We start from the raw sequence: 18,169 nt of genomic DNA, 5'->3' as shown, positions 1-18,169 counted from the left end.
CACTTTTCCACCACATTTCAGTAGGAGCTAAGACCCTCCAGAAGACAGCTCCCACTGGGTGGACCCTGTCCACAGTTCCAGCGCTCACTGGCCCCTTTAACACTATTTCCTCAGCAATGTCCTCATCTCTAGAGGTGATGATGGTTTCCAAGTGTTGCTAGCCTTCTCTGAATGCCTCACCAGACCCAATTAAGAATATATCCCCTTAATCCTACCCACTCCACTGTGAGTAATCCGATTCATTTGACCCATCTAGGGTGAATTTTATTTCCTACTGAGGGACACTAATTGATACAAAAAGGCTAAAGAAAAATATCCATAAACATGCAGAGGGCAAGTAATTTGATGTATAAAGGAATCAAAGTCAGACCGATCTCACACTCTCCCCTGAAAAACAAAGGCCAGAAGCTAGTGGAACAAAATACATAATGTGAAAGAAAAAACTTTTGACTAATAATTCTATTCTACCATTCCTGTGTGAAGTCAACCAAATGCTATTTTTAAAAGTGCAAGAGCTTAGAAAATATAACATCCGCAGACGTTTCTTGAAAAAAAGAGCATTATCTAATCAACGAAAGATTATTCAAAATTGAGTTCTCAGAAATCTAAAAGTTATGGTTTAAAATCATTGACAATAAGTATTGAAATTGCTTATATGACTATGTAATTATATATGAAGCAAAGATGCTCTTTTAATTGAAAGTATATACTATAACAATGAATAATTTAATAGTAACGAACTTAGTCTATAACCCCATATTAAATTAACAAATACAGACAGTAATCCAAGGGATTGTACTAACTAAAAGAATTAATCTTGGGTTTCATTCTTGATTTTGGTAATTGGGAAAACTGAGAATTGTGCATGTATTACCAAAAAAAAAAAACTTTAAAGTTTTATCTCAAAGTAGAATTAGAACTATCTTAAATAAAAAAGTTATCATCTGAATCATTGTAGAATAATTATTCTAATTTAAATCTATTCATACCTCTATATAAATGAATCCAATAATTGTATTTTATCCTTGAAGGACAATACTTTCCATGTAACAGATTATCCTAACTATAAACAGATAGCTACCATTTCACAAAACTCTATGAAAACCCTTTCTTCCATGTGCAAGAAGGCAGTGAATATAACCACATACCAACATATTAGTCGCTCATTATGCACTTGAATGCAATAATCAATTGGGCTGTCTAATTATTTCTACTATTATTCAAGGTTCTTGGCCAATTCAAGAATGCCTACTTTGTGAAGGAAAGAAAAAATAATGCAGTTAATTTTATTTACCACTATGATTAGTTGGCTAGACAAATTGGAAATAACTAAGCTAGCTGGAAGATGAATATAGACCACTTTGAATTTTTAATTTTAAGCACTTCTGAGTTGAATCATGCTGAGTATTAATGACCCCATCAAGTGAAATATATAAGTATAAAATGGAAAATGTCAAGAAAGAAGCTAAATGTCATCTTCAAATGTCATTTACCATCTGGATAAAGATCAGTTTAACTGACCCTGAAATATAAAAATGGAATTGGAACAGACATCAAACAAGTGATTGTGTTCCCATTAAAATGCAATGAAGTCTAAAATATTTGAGATATGACTGAATTTTCAATTTGGAAAATACTTTCTAATATACAGTGAAATTACATGCTATATTTACTCAAATGTAACACAAGTACTGGAAAACAAAGGAACCGAGTAAATTCTAATTTTAGGAGCTAAAGCTGGGCTCCTCTGACAGCAATCATATCTTCTGAAACACTTGTCTTGCCTGCACATTTATTAATAGTTTTTGTATGTATAATAGTCTTTGCGTGTGAGTTCAACAGAAATGATTCTTAAATTCAGAGAGCGTAGAATTTAGCTATGGAGTCAATAAAAGCTACAAAACAATCTAAAGAGTCTTGTGCTTGAACACAATAGCCTCTTCTCCCTGCTAAAATGTTTCTCTCTAAAAAGAATATTTATAGAGCAGCAAAGGTAGAGGAGAAACACTAATCCAGACAAATTACCACTGTCATCCCTGCTGATGGATGCAGGGAAGACAGTGCAGCCTCTCTGTCAGCAGACTGCCCCCCTACACCTTTGCAAATGTGAGCTAATGGATGTGAGCAGCATGGGCTAAGGACATCATAGAAGAGGGAACAGGACAGGTGGAAGAAGTTGGAATGACTTTATAGTAAAGTTAGATGTAAAGGGCAGCTTCAGAGAGTAGTAGACACTCATGAGAAAAGAGAAAGCAAGTGTTTCAAAGGCCCATATAAAAGAATTGGAGTCCTAGATCGATCTAAAATTTTAATCTCATGGAGGGGAAGGTATAGCTCAAGTGGTAGAGCACAAGCTTAGCATGCTTAAGGTCCTGGGTTCAATCCCCAGTACCTCCTCTTAAAAAAAATAAATAAATACAACCTAATTACCTCCCTCTGCCAATTAAAAGTTTTAAAAAATAAAATAAAATAAAATTTTAATCTCATGGACTTAAAAATTCTTTTTAGGAGTTAAATTTTAATCAGTTAACCTAGAGTTATGTAATAATAGTAATAATATATTATTATATAATATATTATTATACACTATTATTATACACTATTCTTAATAATATAATAATAATAATAATATATTGTTATGCTAACAAAAAAACCCTGATGTCTGTATCAGCTCTTACAGTTTTCCAAACACATTCACATATATTAATATCTCCTGTTAGCCTTGTGAATAGACTGGATTGGAAAAGTATTTATTTTCCTTTAAGAGGTGATTAAATAGAGTCAGGTATTAACTGACCTATCTGAAATAATACAGGTATTAAGTCTGTAAAAAGAAGAGATAAGATCAACAGATGGGAAAACATTTTTCCAGCTTTATGTTCTTAAGGTTGTTTTTTTTTTCCTGCAAAGATTCCTTTTTTGGTGTGATAAAATAGATATTTCCTATAGGTACTTTGGAAGTATTCTCCCAATGCCTGCCCAGAGCATTCCTCAAATGTGTGCTAGAGGTGCAGAACTTGGAGATTCTGGAAGGACTGAGGTCCCAACAGAGGGCAGGTCACCTGTGGGTCAGGAAGATGGAAGTGGCTGTGGAAGGGGCAGCCTGAGTCTCAGGGGTGAGGCCGACCTGGCCAGTGGAGACACTGGGCTTGGAGGCAGATGGACTGGAGCGGACCAGGTCTGCTTTCTGAGCCTTGAGTGTTCATCTCTAAAATGAAACTATTAACAATATACTGATACGTACAGTATCTTGTACAGTGACTGCCCTATAATTAGCACTCAACACTATTGAGCAACTGCAGCCCTGCGGTCATTTTCCACATCTCCCCAGCCAAATTCAATGAATTGACTGTTCTAGACATTGAAACTTGAAAGCAAATTTAGATAGTATTTAGGAGTGGCAGGATCTGAAGTCTTCTCTCATTTTCTAAATCTGAAGTTCCCATTTTCTCACCAAAGAACACAGAGGTTAAACTGCAGGGCTGACTCCCAGGGTGTCAGTGCTGTCCTCTTGTTTTCGAGCTCTTGTCCTCATTCTCCCGCCAAGAAGCCTAGGAGACCCTGTTTCAGGGAAGACTTACTGCTTCTGAGAAGCAGCTAGGGTTTGAGAGATGCAAAGAAGAGGCCTGGCAATTTCCAGCAAAGCCTCAAGAGACCTTTAGTTCTGGAAGTGGGGTGAGGCTGGAGTCACTTGTCTGCTTCCTTCCCATCTTGTCTGCACTGCCCTCAGGACCACGGAAGGAGCCCTGGTTCCAGTCAGGCTGCTTGTTCTCTCTGCAAAACAAGGCCTGAAACACCTCTCCTAATTTCCACTCATCCTCTCACCCAAAATTGTTTGTCAATTTTTGGTCCACAATTGCTGGCTACTGTGGACACCATGATGAATGAGACAGACTTACTCCTTACTCTCGGGGAGTTTACACTCTAGTGCAGTAAAAAGATATAGATAAATTAAATATGAAATAGCCATTGTTATACTATGATGGAATATGGTCTAACTGACTACTTGCCAGGCACTGAACTGGATGCTGAAGATGCGACAGTGGTCAAAGTAGGTGTGGGCCTTGTCCTCATAGAGGTCACCACACTGGGATAAATGAACAACAAAGAATTCAGGACAGTGATGCAAATGTGTGGTTACTGTCGAAATACAACCTTTATAAGGCTGTCTTTTTAACTTGAGGTCACGGATTACTCTCATGGTGACATTAACTGGTATTCCCTTTATACACACTATATACATATTCAATAAATGTTTGTTTAAAAATGTTTCCTAAACTAATGTCTGATCAAAGTTTTTGGGTTTTAGCCTCAAGGAAAAGGCTGAGACAGCAGAGCTGTCCTCAGGCAGCCAAGGGTGGCCATGGTAGAGGGGAGGGGTAGAGAGTAGTGTTGATAATTACTGCTCCAAAGCCTAAAGGCACCCAGGGACTAGTTAGGTGACAGCCACACCCCTGAGTAAGGAAGGGACTAGGTTGTTTAATGGGGTCTGTTCTACATGAGGTTTTTGTCTGTCACACACACATACAAAAGCCAAGTTACCTCAGAGAGATTCTTATTATGCTCTTGGAAACATAAAGAATTTTCATCTTCAAAAAAATCAGAGAAGTCTCGTATTATTTAAAAAATACAGATAAACAACAAGTTCATACTGCATATCACAGGGAACTATATTCAACATCTTATAGTAACCTATAATGAAGATGAAAAAGACTATGGGAAGGAAAATAGGTATGTATGTGTGTCTGAAACATGATGCTGTACACCAGAAATTGACACATTATAAACTGACTATACTTCAGCTAAAAAACAAATAAATAACTCTGAAATAAAAATAAAATAAAAAAAAAAACAGCAAAAGATAAATGTTTGGAAGTTTAACCAATGACCACTGCTTATTAACTCATATGCCACACAGCCTAGGGTGAGAACCTGCAGCCTTCTGGGGGCAGATTTCACTCCATAGAATTATATGGTTAAAGACCTCAGCTCAGAGACTTTTCGTGCAATTTAGAATGTCTCAGTACCACCATTCAATACTCTGGTATATTTCTTATTGGAAAAGATGGTGAATTCTTTGGTTATGATGGTGTCTCAGTGGCCTCTTGGGGTGGAGAACTAAGGCTACATACATAGTGGGGCTCAGATTATTCGGAAAGTTTCACTTGTCCTCAGGGTTTTCGCACATCAGGTGTTCAGTTCTGATTTCTACCCTAAGCCAGGCCCTAAATGCTGAAGAGTAGCAACAGCCAGAGAGAACCTTGTGGGTCTTAGTCTCTGTGGTTAAAAACTTTTTAGTGGAGCATTCAGTGAGTGCAAACTTGAGTTTAATGCAACATTCTGACATCTGTATCTTTGTGTCCTCCATGGTATTCATACAGCCATACTACAACAGGTAGTAAAATTACTGTTCAAGAAATGTCTGTTGGCTGACTAAATGAAAAAAATAATTACAGCAATAAAATAATAGTAGTGAAATGGGATGGCATCCTGACCATGAACAGACTTTCAAGAAGCACATAAGTGGATAACTGACAAAACAGAAAATAACATTTTTATAGAGACCTTTGAAAGCATTCAGTTTAATTTCTGCATTTAAAATAAAAAAAAAACTGAGGCCTACAAATTTCAAATTATTTGCTCAACATTACAGGGAATGAAAGGTGAGGTCTCAAAGCCAGTTTCTTGACTCCATGACGTATGTGCTGTTTAATAAACCATACACAACATAATGACAAAATGTCCTAATTTTATTTTCTGAAAAACTTAAACTCCTAATTTACTGATTATATAGAAAAGAACTGACAATTACTACAAAGGCTCATCCACCCGTTGGTTGCCCTCCATCATCATATAAAGGCTGTTTATGATTGTCCACATTCTGCTGTGCTATAACTGATTTTCTTAATGGTTGCTCTGGCGACCTCATGTGAAACCTGGTGTTGCCTCCATATCTGGTCACAGTTCATTGAGAATTTCTCTGCCTTGATTTGCTACTAAACTTAGACAACAGTGTACATTCCTTGGATTAAGTTTTCCTTCATGTTCCCAGAATTCTTACTTAACCAAATGTTTAAACCCTTATTTCAATGGTTATGATTTACTGAGAACCATTTCAAACCCCTCTTTAAGGCAGGTTGGATAGAGAAGTCGGGGAAGCAAACAACTCTTCAATAACTACATAGGTAACATGCTTCCATGAAGATACTGAAACACAGGTAAGCTCAGCTTTCAGGGACAGATCACTCCAAGTTCAGCCTAGAGCCCCAGGTCCTGTGTTAAACTGGTAGAGTCCAGAGTTAGAGACTTAGCTCCCTTGGGTATGGTTTATCAGCAAATGCAACAAACATTTCAACATACATTTATTGAACAATTTTTATGAAGCCACGACACTGGAAACATCAAAATCAATAGATGTTTTATATGGGAACTGTATGTGTCCTCAACAGGAGGTCCTTAGTCCATTGTTGTAAGAATCTATTATTTGTACAATGTCTTACTGTTTCAAGAACATAGTTTGAAATTCCAGCCAAGAAAGGAACTGGAATCTCACCCACACTGTACAGGGTGTGTAATACTGATATGTACTTTAATGTAAAAAATACAGAAATTTGAAGTTTATAATAAAAGTTCAATATGTTTCACAAAATAATCCACCAACAGGGATTTTCTGATCTGCTTACTACTTTGATTTCATTGGGAACTTGGCATCTGAGTCAAAGAAAAGTGCCACCTGCCCAAGACTTTGTCTTGGGAATCTTTTCAGACTGCATACAACTACATAATGTAATTTCATTTAAAGAAATCCAATCAAGTTTATAATTCCTAAATCAATACATCTTTTAAAATGCATTTCCAACAATTGGTAACTTGGAAGGCAAGTTTCCTATGTTAACTTGGCACATTATTCTTTGCTTTTAACTTATTCTCTTTTATTCCTGCCTATGTTATTCAACAAACTACTGCCTCTGAGAAGATAGGACTAAAATCATACTGTTTAATTGATGCACTTCAAAATATTTATGGTAATTTCATTAAAAAAGATCAATGACTACCATTCCATTTTTCAAATTATAAGTTAACTACCAGAACCAGGGGGAAATACTTGAATGCCAAAGAAAGTCCCCATTTAAACTGTCTCTTGAGCTGCTTCTTTGCTGATTTGTCATTCAGGATTTCTTTTTCACATTTTATAACTTAAACATGCCCTATCAAACCAAGTATAGTTACGATCAGTTCTTTATTTTATAAAAGAAAATAAATAATTGTAAACATGCAGAATAAGCATTGTTTATTAAAGTGGTCTGTCTGCAAAAAGAGTCTGAGTAAACAGATACATTCTCTACATACTTGAAAACATTTTTTAAAAGAACAGAGACACTATTGTTGAAATTTATAGTTCTAAGTATTTTGTGTTCTAGAAAGAAAGCTCACTGTAATAGATAGGATGTATTAACCAAGCGCACAGAAAATAAAAGTCCCAAGATAGATGGTACTATTGCAGTAGGCCAGTTAAGAGCCCTCTAGAGTAAAGACCAGGAAAAGTTAAGAGAATTTTCTTTTAAGATTCTTATGTCAGAGTGAGGGGTGAGACAACACAAAGAGTAACAGATTCTGAAACGAAAAAGATCTAACACAGTTCCCATCATCATCATCTTGTTACTTTTTTTCTTTTCCATTTTCAAAGGTGGAGGATTAACTCTGTTGGTTAATTCTTTCCTCAATTTTCTGTCATCAATGCTTCTCCAAGCACCAGACCCTAGTGGTGACATACCTCTTCCTCCCAAATAGCATAGGGATTTCAAAGCTTTGAAAATAAATATTGTTCCAATGGCAGCAGGACTTCATGAAGGGCAGCGGACTCTCAGTTAACTGGAGCAGAGACCCCTCACAGAGCCTCCTCCATATTGTATACAGTCCCCTCCGTAAGCTCACTTTATGTTGTGTGTGCATGAACCTGTCCTGGCATTCAGAGCTAGTTGTCGTTTCCACAAAATGACTTACAAAAACCTCTGTCTCACTGATAGTTTGTGATGCCTGAGAGACAGAAAATCATCCTTCCCAGGTTACATAAAGGTAAAGGCATTTTTCTACTGCAAGAAAGCATACTGCCAGTAGCAATCAATGTTGTATAATTGGGATGAGAATGCCATTAGGATTCTAAGGCAGTATCCTAAGAGGTCCCTCTTGTTTGCTGTTGGCAGAACATCAGCTATTTCAATACAGGCAACGAGTTGCAGTAGAGTCAACTAATTACCTCCATCCTGCCTCTACTTAACTCTTCTTACCCCCGGGTGACTACTCCCTACTCTCAGGAGGAGAAGAGAAGTAGCCAGATGTGAGCAGGTGCACAGAACCTTGTGCAGTCACCAGCCCTGAGAGCAATTGGTCAACACCCTTGAAGCCCGTTAAACTCTTAGTAGATGGCTTCCAAACTCCAGCAGATGGCCTATAGGTCCCAGCTGTGCTGTTCAACACCTATATGGCTCCATATAAGAAACTAAAATCTGGGAGTTGGAGGATTGCTTCCCTCTAGGATCTTCTATTTGACATTTTAGGGTTTTACTCCATATCTAATGCATTTTCTTCATAATGGAAAGACTGGCCTGGTTCTATCTTCTCCACTGGTAGAACGCCACCAAAGTGGGACAGTTGTGCAGTTAACACTCAGTAGGGGCTCGAATATGTTTTCATTTTACAACCAAGAAAGCAGATGATTAACTGAAGTTGTTGCAGTCAAAAGGGGCCAATTCAGGCTTCAAACTCACAGCCTCTACCCCACAAAGTAAGCCGGATATGACTGCACCTCAGTTTTCATATTTATCTTTTTGGAGGATAACAAAATTACCATTACAAAAATCTTATTTTAACAGAACATTTCTGATTTCTAAACATAGTTTAGAAGTACTTTTTCTGACACTTTTCTGAACACTATGAAGGTCTATTTCAAATGAATAATTACAGAAGCTTTTTCACCAGAATAGTTTTCATTTTCTCTTTATTACATTTAGAACCCTTCAGATGTCTTAACTTCTACTTTCTCCCCCTTCCTCTCTGATTCCACTTCTTTTCCCTGCTACCACTCACCATCTCAAATTGTGAATGCTATTTTAGAGCTCATTTTAAAAATAAAAGGTTACTTTAAAATGTCCTGCATACCTGTTCCAAAATTCCTTATACTTTTATTGTTGTAACCTCTAATTAGAGTTTGACTTTTATAACTCCAAGGAGAATGGGAATTTCCTGTTTGGCATGAGCATACACCCACACTGACTAAGCCAGCAAGAACACATCCCCAGTTCAGAGCTAGAGCCCTGAAGGAGGAAATAGTCATAAGAAAAGGTGCAGGATACAGAATCAAGGAACTTCATTTTTACAATGATTCTCCTGAGTTCATCCCCAGATTCCAATCATTTTTTTTGGTAGCCAGATTATTTTGGCATTTATTTGAAGATGGAAGAGGTCTCATCTGTCTGGCTAATGGACAGCCAGTCTTTAGGAATTTTCCCCTTTCCTAGACACAGGATGAAAATCAGAAAGCTCTTATGATTTCTTAACCACTCTTAAATCGAATATTTCAGATATCCACTTGAAAAACACTCACATAATACCAAACCTGTACAGGCATTTCTTTTTTATCCCTTGTAATCAAGCGAAGTTTGTTTTGACTTGAATATTTTAAATTGCATAAATAAAGAACATGGAAGAAAGCAAATGAGGTCTGATTATGGACTGGAGCCTTATGGAGCTGACAATGAACTTTCTTTTTGCTGGTCCATAAGAAGGTATTCAATAGCTACTGTTATGGGTTGAATTGTGTCCCTGCCCCAATTTACATGTTAAAGTTCTAACCCCAAGTACCTCAGAATGTGACCTTATTTGGAGATAAGGTCTTCACCAAGGCAATCAAGCTACAATGAGGTCGTTATGGTGGGACCTAATCTAACAGGACTGGTGTCCTTATAAGAAGGGGAAAAGGCACAGACAGCTACAGGGAGAATGCCATGTGAATGTGAAGATGACTGTACACCAGCCAAGGAGAGAGGCCTAGAACAGACCCTTCCCTCACAGCCCTCAGAAGAAACTAACCCTGCCAACGCCTTAATTTTAGACCTTCAGGCTCCAGAACTGTGAGAAAGTGACGTTCTACTGTTTAAGCCACCCAGCTTGTGCTGCTTTGTTAGGGCAGCCCCAGAAAATGACAGCTATTTATTTAATGTTTTTCCTGGAAATTAAACTTTTAGTTTTTGACAAACTTCAACTGTACATTATTATTGAAGAAACATATATCTATATTAATTTAATATTTGATTTATTTATATTATATTTAACTTCAGAAAATACTTTATGCTGCTCTTTAATGGCAATGTCCTGGATTTCATGATAAAAGTCAGGGTAGCTTCAGGAGATGCTGATAATCATTGAAAGTAATATTTCACAACTGAATAAAGTGAGGCAAGTAAAAGTTAGAAGGCCTACAAGTCACCCAGTTTGTTACTGGTGAAGAGAGTCACGTGGTTCCCAGTTTCCATGTTTCTCTACTGTAGCACACAGTCACCCTTAAGTATTAGCTAAGAATCACACACCATCAAGATGATTTTGCCCTAATTTGTCACACTAAACATATTTAAAATCAGGATAATATAGGTAGACACTTAGATCATAAAACAGTTTATCTGACAAACAGTTTTCTATAAATTCCTGACATTTATTTATTCTTAACCAACTACTGATATTTTCACTGTTACACGGTTGATATATTTTTTGAGATAAGCATAGCAATGGAAGGTGCAATATCTCACTTAGTTCATGGAAAAAATAGGATCTTCATTTAAATTCTGCAAATTTAAGAAGAGGAAATGTACAGAGGACCACTTGTGTATTTGCTAATTCTCATTAATGGTTTTTACAAGTTGCACTGCACAATTTCAGGCAGTTTTCAAGGAAGAATATTATTTTAATTCAGATTGTTACTTATCACAAAGCTAACTGTTTCTTGACACATCTTTTCTGTTTCTTTTTTTTTCATTTATTTTCATTGATACTGAGTTTGTTCTTTGAGAAGGTTCAGGGGAAACGTGGTAGGAATCTTTAAATAGCTGATGTGAAAGAGAACTCTGACTCTTCTACTCAAAAGAGGAGGATTAAGATGAATTTCTTAAAGTTACAATTAAATAAATTTCAACTCAAAACAAAGAAAACCTTTAAGCAGAGCTACACTGTGATAGAATTGGCTACTGCAGAAAATCTTAAAGATAGTCACTGGCAATGTTCTAAGTATTAGACCATTTGGGGGGCTTTGTTATAAGGAGGATTCAAGTAATGATGAAATTAGATTACATGGCCATTATAGCCTTTTTCATTCTAAAAGTCTGGTTCTGTGAGCTCAGTAGTAATCTCATAGGACTAGCTCTTTACCTCAACCAACAGAAGGCTTATTCCTTCCAACTCTTGATACTCTTAGTGTTTGATATAGCTGCATAGTTTATTTAATTAACATGCACTTAGATGACACATATGAAACATCAGTCACGGTTCATATACGTCAAGTCAGAGTCAAAGTCAGGGCTGAGGTCAGAATTTCTTCTTTGCTACTTATTCATTAGTATGAAACTATGTGTCTGTTACTACATTGGGTGAGAACAACAAACTGTCCTATAATCATTAAAAAATAAAATTATTTTAACAGTCATATTAGTCTTTAATACATGTCTATAAAGAGCTAAGTATATATGGCACACCATGAGATCATCGAACACTAACCTCCTTCATTTTTTCCAGTTCATTCTGTAAAGCCTGTTTTGCAATCTCAACTTCTATAAGCTGTTGCCTCAGTTTCTCATTTTCATCTTCTGTTGTTGTTCGCTTTTCTTCCACATTTTCCAATTCATGGTGAAGTCTCACAGATACATCCTTTGCAACCTAAATTAAAATGTTTTTAAAAACAAAATGTAATTAAAGACAATAAAACAAGTGGGATAACGTTATATTAAAAGTATTAAGAACCAATATGTACATAGAGTTTACCATACACCAGGCATCATTCCAGATGCTTTATTTATAAGCCATTCACATACATAAACCATTGAACCTTCACGACAGTCCCATGAAATAAGTACTATTATTATTCCTATTTTATAGATGAGGAAAACTGAGTCTTATAGAGATAAAGTAATATGCTCAAGGTCACACAACTAGCAAGTGGCCAGGTAGTCTGGCTCTCCATTCTGTTCTCTTGACCTCTACACTATATCATGGCTATAAATGTTCAATTGTGTTTTATTGTGTGTAGAGAAATTTCTCTAATTCCACAACAAAACTATGAGATAGATCCATTATCACTTATTTTAAAGATTGGAAAACAAAGTTTTCCCAAGTAGTGTATGGAGCTTGAATTTTGATTCTATCATTCCAGGTGCTTAGTTTTAAGAAATATTTTAACCTTTGAGATTAAGTTTTGTTTTTTTGTTGTTGTTGTCGTTGTTTTTATTTAAGGTGTGCGTTTTTGCCTCCTGCTTTGAGATTACCTTGAAAATTTTAGGGTTTGTAAGAAAAGTGGAGCAGTCTGATGCAATGGTTCAGGACACAGACTGTAGGGAGCCAGTCTGGCCAACCACTAGCCAAGTCCCAGGGCTGAGGGCTAGGTACTTAACTTCTATAAAAGTTTCTGCTTAGGCACCTGTAAAATGATGTTATTAATAATCCCTACCTTACAGGTTTTTTTTTTTTTCTCTCTTGAGAACTAAATGAAATAATTAAATAAGTAACAATGCTTGCCACAGTGCCTGGTGCATAGTGAGCACTGGACAAATGTCAGAAAAAGGAATAAAAATAAATAATACAATGGCTTTCATAAAATGTTTTCTATAGTTTTCTTTAAAACAAATATAACTACAGTTGGTTTTAATATCTTGATGAAATTAATACAATTAAAATCATATTTCTTTTGGTGTCCAAGACAATGAAGATAACATTTGATTTGCACTGTCAGTGAATCTGCCTGCAGTCAAACCAAATGAACAAACCACACCTGCCTAAAAATCACATCTCAAGGTTGAAATTTCTCCACTGGGGGAGATTCTGAAGGAGTAACTTCACAATAAGAACAAGGTTCTTTCATTTAGTTCATTCTCCCTTTACTTTTCCGAACGGGACCACAAGCTGGCCAGTTTCCCCTTCTGGGAGTTAAGTGGTAAGTGCAGAAAGGAAGGCATTCTGGAAGAAGGCGATGGGGGCGGGGGCGAATTTCAGGGAGAAATCTTTAATTTCTCCCCAGTACTGTTCCTATTCTGGGCTTCAACTCCACTGAAAAGGTCCTCATCCTGCTGCTCTTGAATGCCTGAATCTACCTGGCCTACACTTCGAGGACAGTCTCTGGAAACCAGATTCAGGCCAGAGCCTGCGCTCTGCCACGCCCCGGTTTCCGAGGAGAAATGAGGCGCCCTCCTCCCGCCACCTCTGTAAGAGTCACTATTCCTCCCAGGAGAGCTCATTCTCCGCAAGACCTTCCACACTGGACTCTTTAGACCCACCTGTCTGTTCTACCTCTTCCCCTTCCGAGACCTTGATATTTTGTCGTCCGCGCTGCGAAACTCCGTGCCCCTAAAGCTCTTTGCCAATCACTGCTGAAGGCCTTTCAGCGCAAAAAGCCCTTGACCAGAGTCCCCAACGCCGCCCCTGCCGCGCGCCCCCCGGCGTCGCAGACCTTGAGGTCCTGTTCCAGGCTGCGCAACAGCTCCCCGTCGATTTCCCCCGTCTGCGCGTAGCGGAGCCTTTTGCGCTCCGCTTTGCGGAGGCGGTACTGCAGGATCCGGCAGTTTTTGTTGGCTCTTTCCAACTCGTGGCGCATTTCCTGCAGTTGACAGGCATCCTCCTCGAAGAAAGTATCCCTCATCTCGTCCATCTCGGTCCTCAGTTCATCGATCTCGTTCTGAGGCGGTGACAGGCCGCGGGTCAAAATTAGCCTCGCCTCCCACCCCTCGGACATACACCGTGTACACCCCATCCTAATTCCAAATTCTCAGCTTTACTGCCCCCTCTCCATGAGACAGGAATGACATGGAGCTGAATGAAGAAGAAACTAGAAAAACGGGCCCTCTTTAGGCCTTTCCTCGCTCTCCCACTGTAGCTCTCTCCATGAAAAAATGGGACAAACCATAATGGAGAAATGAAGGCCCAGCTCTGGATTTAAATAAAAACCTAATGCTACTAATATCAAGTCCTTTTAAATCCGGAAAGGGCCGAGGAATCCCCTCCCCTCGTTTCCCGTTGCCCTCTCTCTTTAAGGCTCCCTAACAGGTTAGTAGCCTCTCACTCCCTCCAGGACACGCCCTAATCCTCGGAGGCCCACATCTTCCCTCCCCCAACCGGCTCCCCCCACCCTCCTCACCTTGAGAGTCTCGTTTTCCTCTCTCAGCTTCTCCATTTCCTCCTGCATTTCTTCCTGCTCCTGAAGCTGCTGCGAGTGAGGCTGCGACGAAGGGGGCGCCGCTGCCTGCATGCACCCTCCGCTCGCGCTGCCCTCTGCGCTCTGTTGGGGGCCCTCTGCTGCTGCCGCCATTGGGGAGGCAGAAGGGACTGCGAGGGACTCACAAATGGTAGGGGCGCCAGCGACCGGAGAGCTGCGGTTACTGCTGCCGCCGCCGTTCTTAGTGTGCATCTGAGCCGCGGCCGCCGCCGCTGCCGCCCGCTCTTTCTTGAGATGGAACTGGATGAGCTCAGACTGCAGACATCCTTCCTTCCAGTAGCTCCCTCCGCCACCGCCTCCACCCCCTACAACGCCAATCCCAGAGTTTCTGCTGCCGGGGCCTGTGGTTTTGCCCGCAGAGGAGGAGGATGGCGAAGGGGAGGCCCCCTCCCCGCCACTGCCGCCTCTCTGCTGAGCGCGTACGCTTTTCCCTCGCCAGCCCCTGGGCGGCGGCGGCGGCTGAGGAGCGGCCCCCTCCCTTTCCCCGGAGCTGCTGCCGGCTCCTCCTCCTTCCCCAACCCCTCCCCCTCCTTCTCCGTGCGGAAGGGGTTCCCCGAGTTTAGAGGACACGGGCTCTAGCTCTCGGGGCGACTCCTCGGACGGACCAGGCCTCCTGACACCCACCGCGGCCAGGGTTGCCGCGGGGGCCGCTTCAGCACCTGCCGCGGTCTGGACAGCTCCCGGCGCTGCCCCCTTGGGCGCCAGGGGCGCGGCCTTCTCTGCCCCGCCTCCGCCTCCTCGAGAGGTGGCAGGAGGCGCCGTGCGGCTACCGGTCTTGTTGCCCTGCTGTTGCAGCTGCTGCTGTCGAACAGAATTGAGTTTAGTGCCGGTCCCTACCGGGGACCGGGTGGCCGCGGTTATCTGTCGGACCGAATTGTCCCTCAGTCTAGCAGGTGACTGAGCACGCTGCTGCTTTCTGCTGCTGCCCTCTGGGTGCAGGCGAGCCTCAGTGGCAGCGGTGGCGGCAGAAGCTGCGGCTGTGGCAGGGGCAGCGCCCCCCGTCGGTGGCTGACTCATGGCGGTCTAGAAAGAATCTATAGGATGCGTTTTGCAATGGTACATCACCAGATCATTCTCTTTCCTCCTCACCGCCACCAAACTTCCTTTCTAATCTGGGACAGAAACAAAAGAAGGAAAGCACATAGCATGTCTGCATTGTTACAGAGCAAAGGGTGATTTTCCTTTACAAGAGAAGACCTAGAAAATGAGATTTGGAAGGCGCTTAATTGAAACCTTGACTTTAGGAATAGGATGCAGAATTATCAATTCTCATTTTGCCCAGCGAGGCGCTATCGCCATCTCACTCCACCTCAGTAAAATGACGATCTGAAAGCTCCTGAACCTAACATTCTCACGGTAGCAGGTTTGGCAAGGATGCGATCAATATGGAGTCAGAAAGGAACTGATGGGAAGAGAGTTTTTGTTTCTTTGTTTTTAAAGAGGATAAGGTCAAGAAGCTTCGGAAGGAAAAGATGTCCATATGCTAGAGTTGTTAATACCCTGATTGTTCAACTTTGGTTTTCCTCACTATCAAATCTGAATTTTAAAGCCTAGCTTAGTGAAGAAATATTTAATTAATATTCCCAAGTGTCAATTAGATGAAAAGGGTTATGATATCGGTTCCTAGAGAAATTTTGTTATGGATAAATGACACTTTTCTCAAACAGCTCTAACATTTAATATTGCTCTTGGTTAGAGAAATGCACCCAATTTCCTTTGGACTAGAACTGAAAGAAAATATAAATAATGAATGACTTTAAATAAATTTCAGTTTCAAAAAAAGATGGCATTATAAATCTTCTATATGGTTTAATCGTTAGCAACACTAAAGGAATTTTTCTTTACTTATGGCTTTCAGAAATAATTTTAAAATACTTTTGGAAAAGTTTATTAGTGGCTCTGCACGATTTCTTAAATTACAGTTGTAACTTGTTCTACATGTATCCAAATTTCATTGTTCTTGTGAATCATTTTAGTTTTAAGTGCAATTGCTAGATAGAATCTATTTTCATTCTTAAGCATCTTCTTAGATGGCACACCATCAGCACAGTTGTACTTTTAAAGCACCCAGTCCCTCCCATGGAACCAAATTCTAAGACAGAAGAATGACCCTGCACTAAATAAGGCTGCTGCATCCTCACTCATGGTGGTACATTCACTTCTATTGTGTGCTTTTTCTAAGAAATCCATCACTGGCTTTTAAAATCTGCAAAATAGCAACTCACAACCCATTGCCTCCTGGCTTCTTCTTCCTAGTGATCCAGCTACTTAGTCAGCTAGTCAATTAGGTGCTTTTTCCTTAGAAAAGTAAATTCTCTCTAAAGCATTCAAAAGAGCATGACAAGGCAGAAAGTTCAGCTTAAAAATAAATTCCTCCTGTTAGGAGAGGAGATGATTGCTATCACTTTACTAGCATTGTTCCTGTTATTGTCTAAGTATCATAACTTAGTCAATGAGTAGTAATTACTCATTTTAGAAAGAAATATTACTGGAAGGCTCATTTTCCATGTCCCTTTCTCTTTCTGGGAATCTCCTTCCGACACTGGAAAATAAAAGTGAACAAAGAAGACATTGGGGGTGGGGAGAGTCGTCCATCAACTTATCTTCTACATGTTCTTCTGAAGTAGCATGCTCCTAGAATGTCTGGTCTAGTTCACTGTCGTGAGTCTCACTAACGAGGATCACCCAAATAAGTTATATTGCCAATGCAACCTTATTTTTGTTTTGAATTAGGCAGAAGCACTCTGAAGCTGAGAGCCACAAAAGAACGCTTGAACTCGGCCCCCATATAGTTTAAACCCAGCAGAAAGCGCGAGTTCCAGGAACTCGGCTCCCACAATCAAAGGTACCTGGCCGCTGTCACGTGGTTCTCACAAAGTGACAAGACGCTGTGTCTTTTCAAGGCTTCCCCCGTGGAAATCGCCAACCAAACAACCCCGGCAAGGCCCACACCAACACTTTTAATCTCAAGTTTTATCTGCCCACTGGCCATCCCATCTTTCACCCCCTCCCTTTAGAAAATCCAGAACTGCTCACTTCTTAGCAGAGGCGATGTTTTGAAGTTGAAGCAAATCAACAGCGCTTCCCTTCTGATCTTCCGGGGACCTCGGGGTTTATTATTGTGTCTTTCAGAGACGAGGAAAGTTTAACTTCGTAGCACTATATGCGACTTTCTGGCTGAGCACTTCGACTTTGGGCCTATTCGCCCCAGTTCCACACCCACTCGGTTTCTCCAAACAAAGGCGTTAACGTGGAGGATCAGCGGCGGAGAAAGTGCATTACTCTTCCGCAGTCCGCGGCTGAGCTGCAGCTGAGGCTCGGAGCAGCCGAACACGCGAGGTACCAAGCCGTGCCAGACGCTCCCCAGGAAGTGCGCTGATATTCATGAGCTGACCTCACCGGACTGGGCAGGGGAGGGGGCGGGGTTGCACGGGAGGACAGGGTAAAGTAACCAGAGGGAGGCTACTTTCAAAAGGGAAGAGAAGAAGGAGGGGAAGGAGGGTGGCAGGGTGTGTGGCAAGAAGACAAGAAGGCCAGAGCCACGCCCGAGATGGAAGATCAGTAGCCGCGCTCAAAGTCCTTGCTGCACTCCCATACCCCTTACTTGGCAGAAGATTCCGAAACCGCTCGTAGTCGGATGCACTGGTTTTCCGCAAAGCTTCGTCCTGGAAGGGATCAATCGCCATCAATTATTCACTTGAG

General features: G+C 40.5%; 1 protein-coding gene across 3 annotated transcripts in view; it reads right to left on the bottom strand.

Annotated features, from left to right (window-relative positions):
• MTCL3 (MTCL family member 3) overlaps positions 1 to 17,577 on the bottom strand; it is a 55,136-nt gene extending 37,559 nt beyond the window's left edge. For 2 of the 3 annotated variants that reach the window (XM_064486713.1, XM_064486712.1), the window contains exons 1-3: positions 14,390 to 17,206; positions 13,706 to 13,930; positions 11,764 to 11,922 (exon numbers count right to left, since the gene is read on the bottom strand). In XM_064486713.1, the coding sequence (XP_064342783.1) occupies positions 11,764 to 11,922; positions 13,706 to 13,930; positions 14,390 to 15,484 (1,479 nt within the window). In that variant the 5' untranslated portion in view covers positions 15,485 to 17,206. Of the gene's footprint in view, positions 1 to 11,763; positions 11,923 to 13,705; positions 13,931 to 14,389; positions 17,207 to 17,503 lie in introns of those variants that run through there. The other variant, XM_031456284.2, reaches the window with a different exon arrangement.
• Between the last annotated feature and the right edge of the window lie 592 nt (positions 17,578 to 18,169).

This window comes from Camelus dromedarius, chromosome 6 (assembly GCF_036321535.1).
Source record: "Camelus dromedarius isolate mCamDro1 chromosome 6, mCamDro1.pat, whole genome shotgun sequence".
Classification (NCBI taxonomy): domain Eukaryota; kingdom Metazoa; phylum Chordata; class Mammalia; order Artiodactyla; family Camelidae; genus Camelus; species Camelus dromedarius.
Note: the sequence above shows the minus strand (reverse complement) of the source record. Positions and strands in the feature narration are given on the sequence as shown.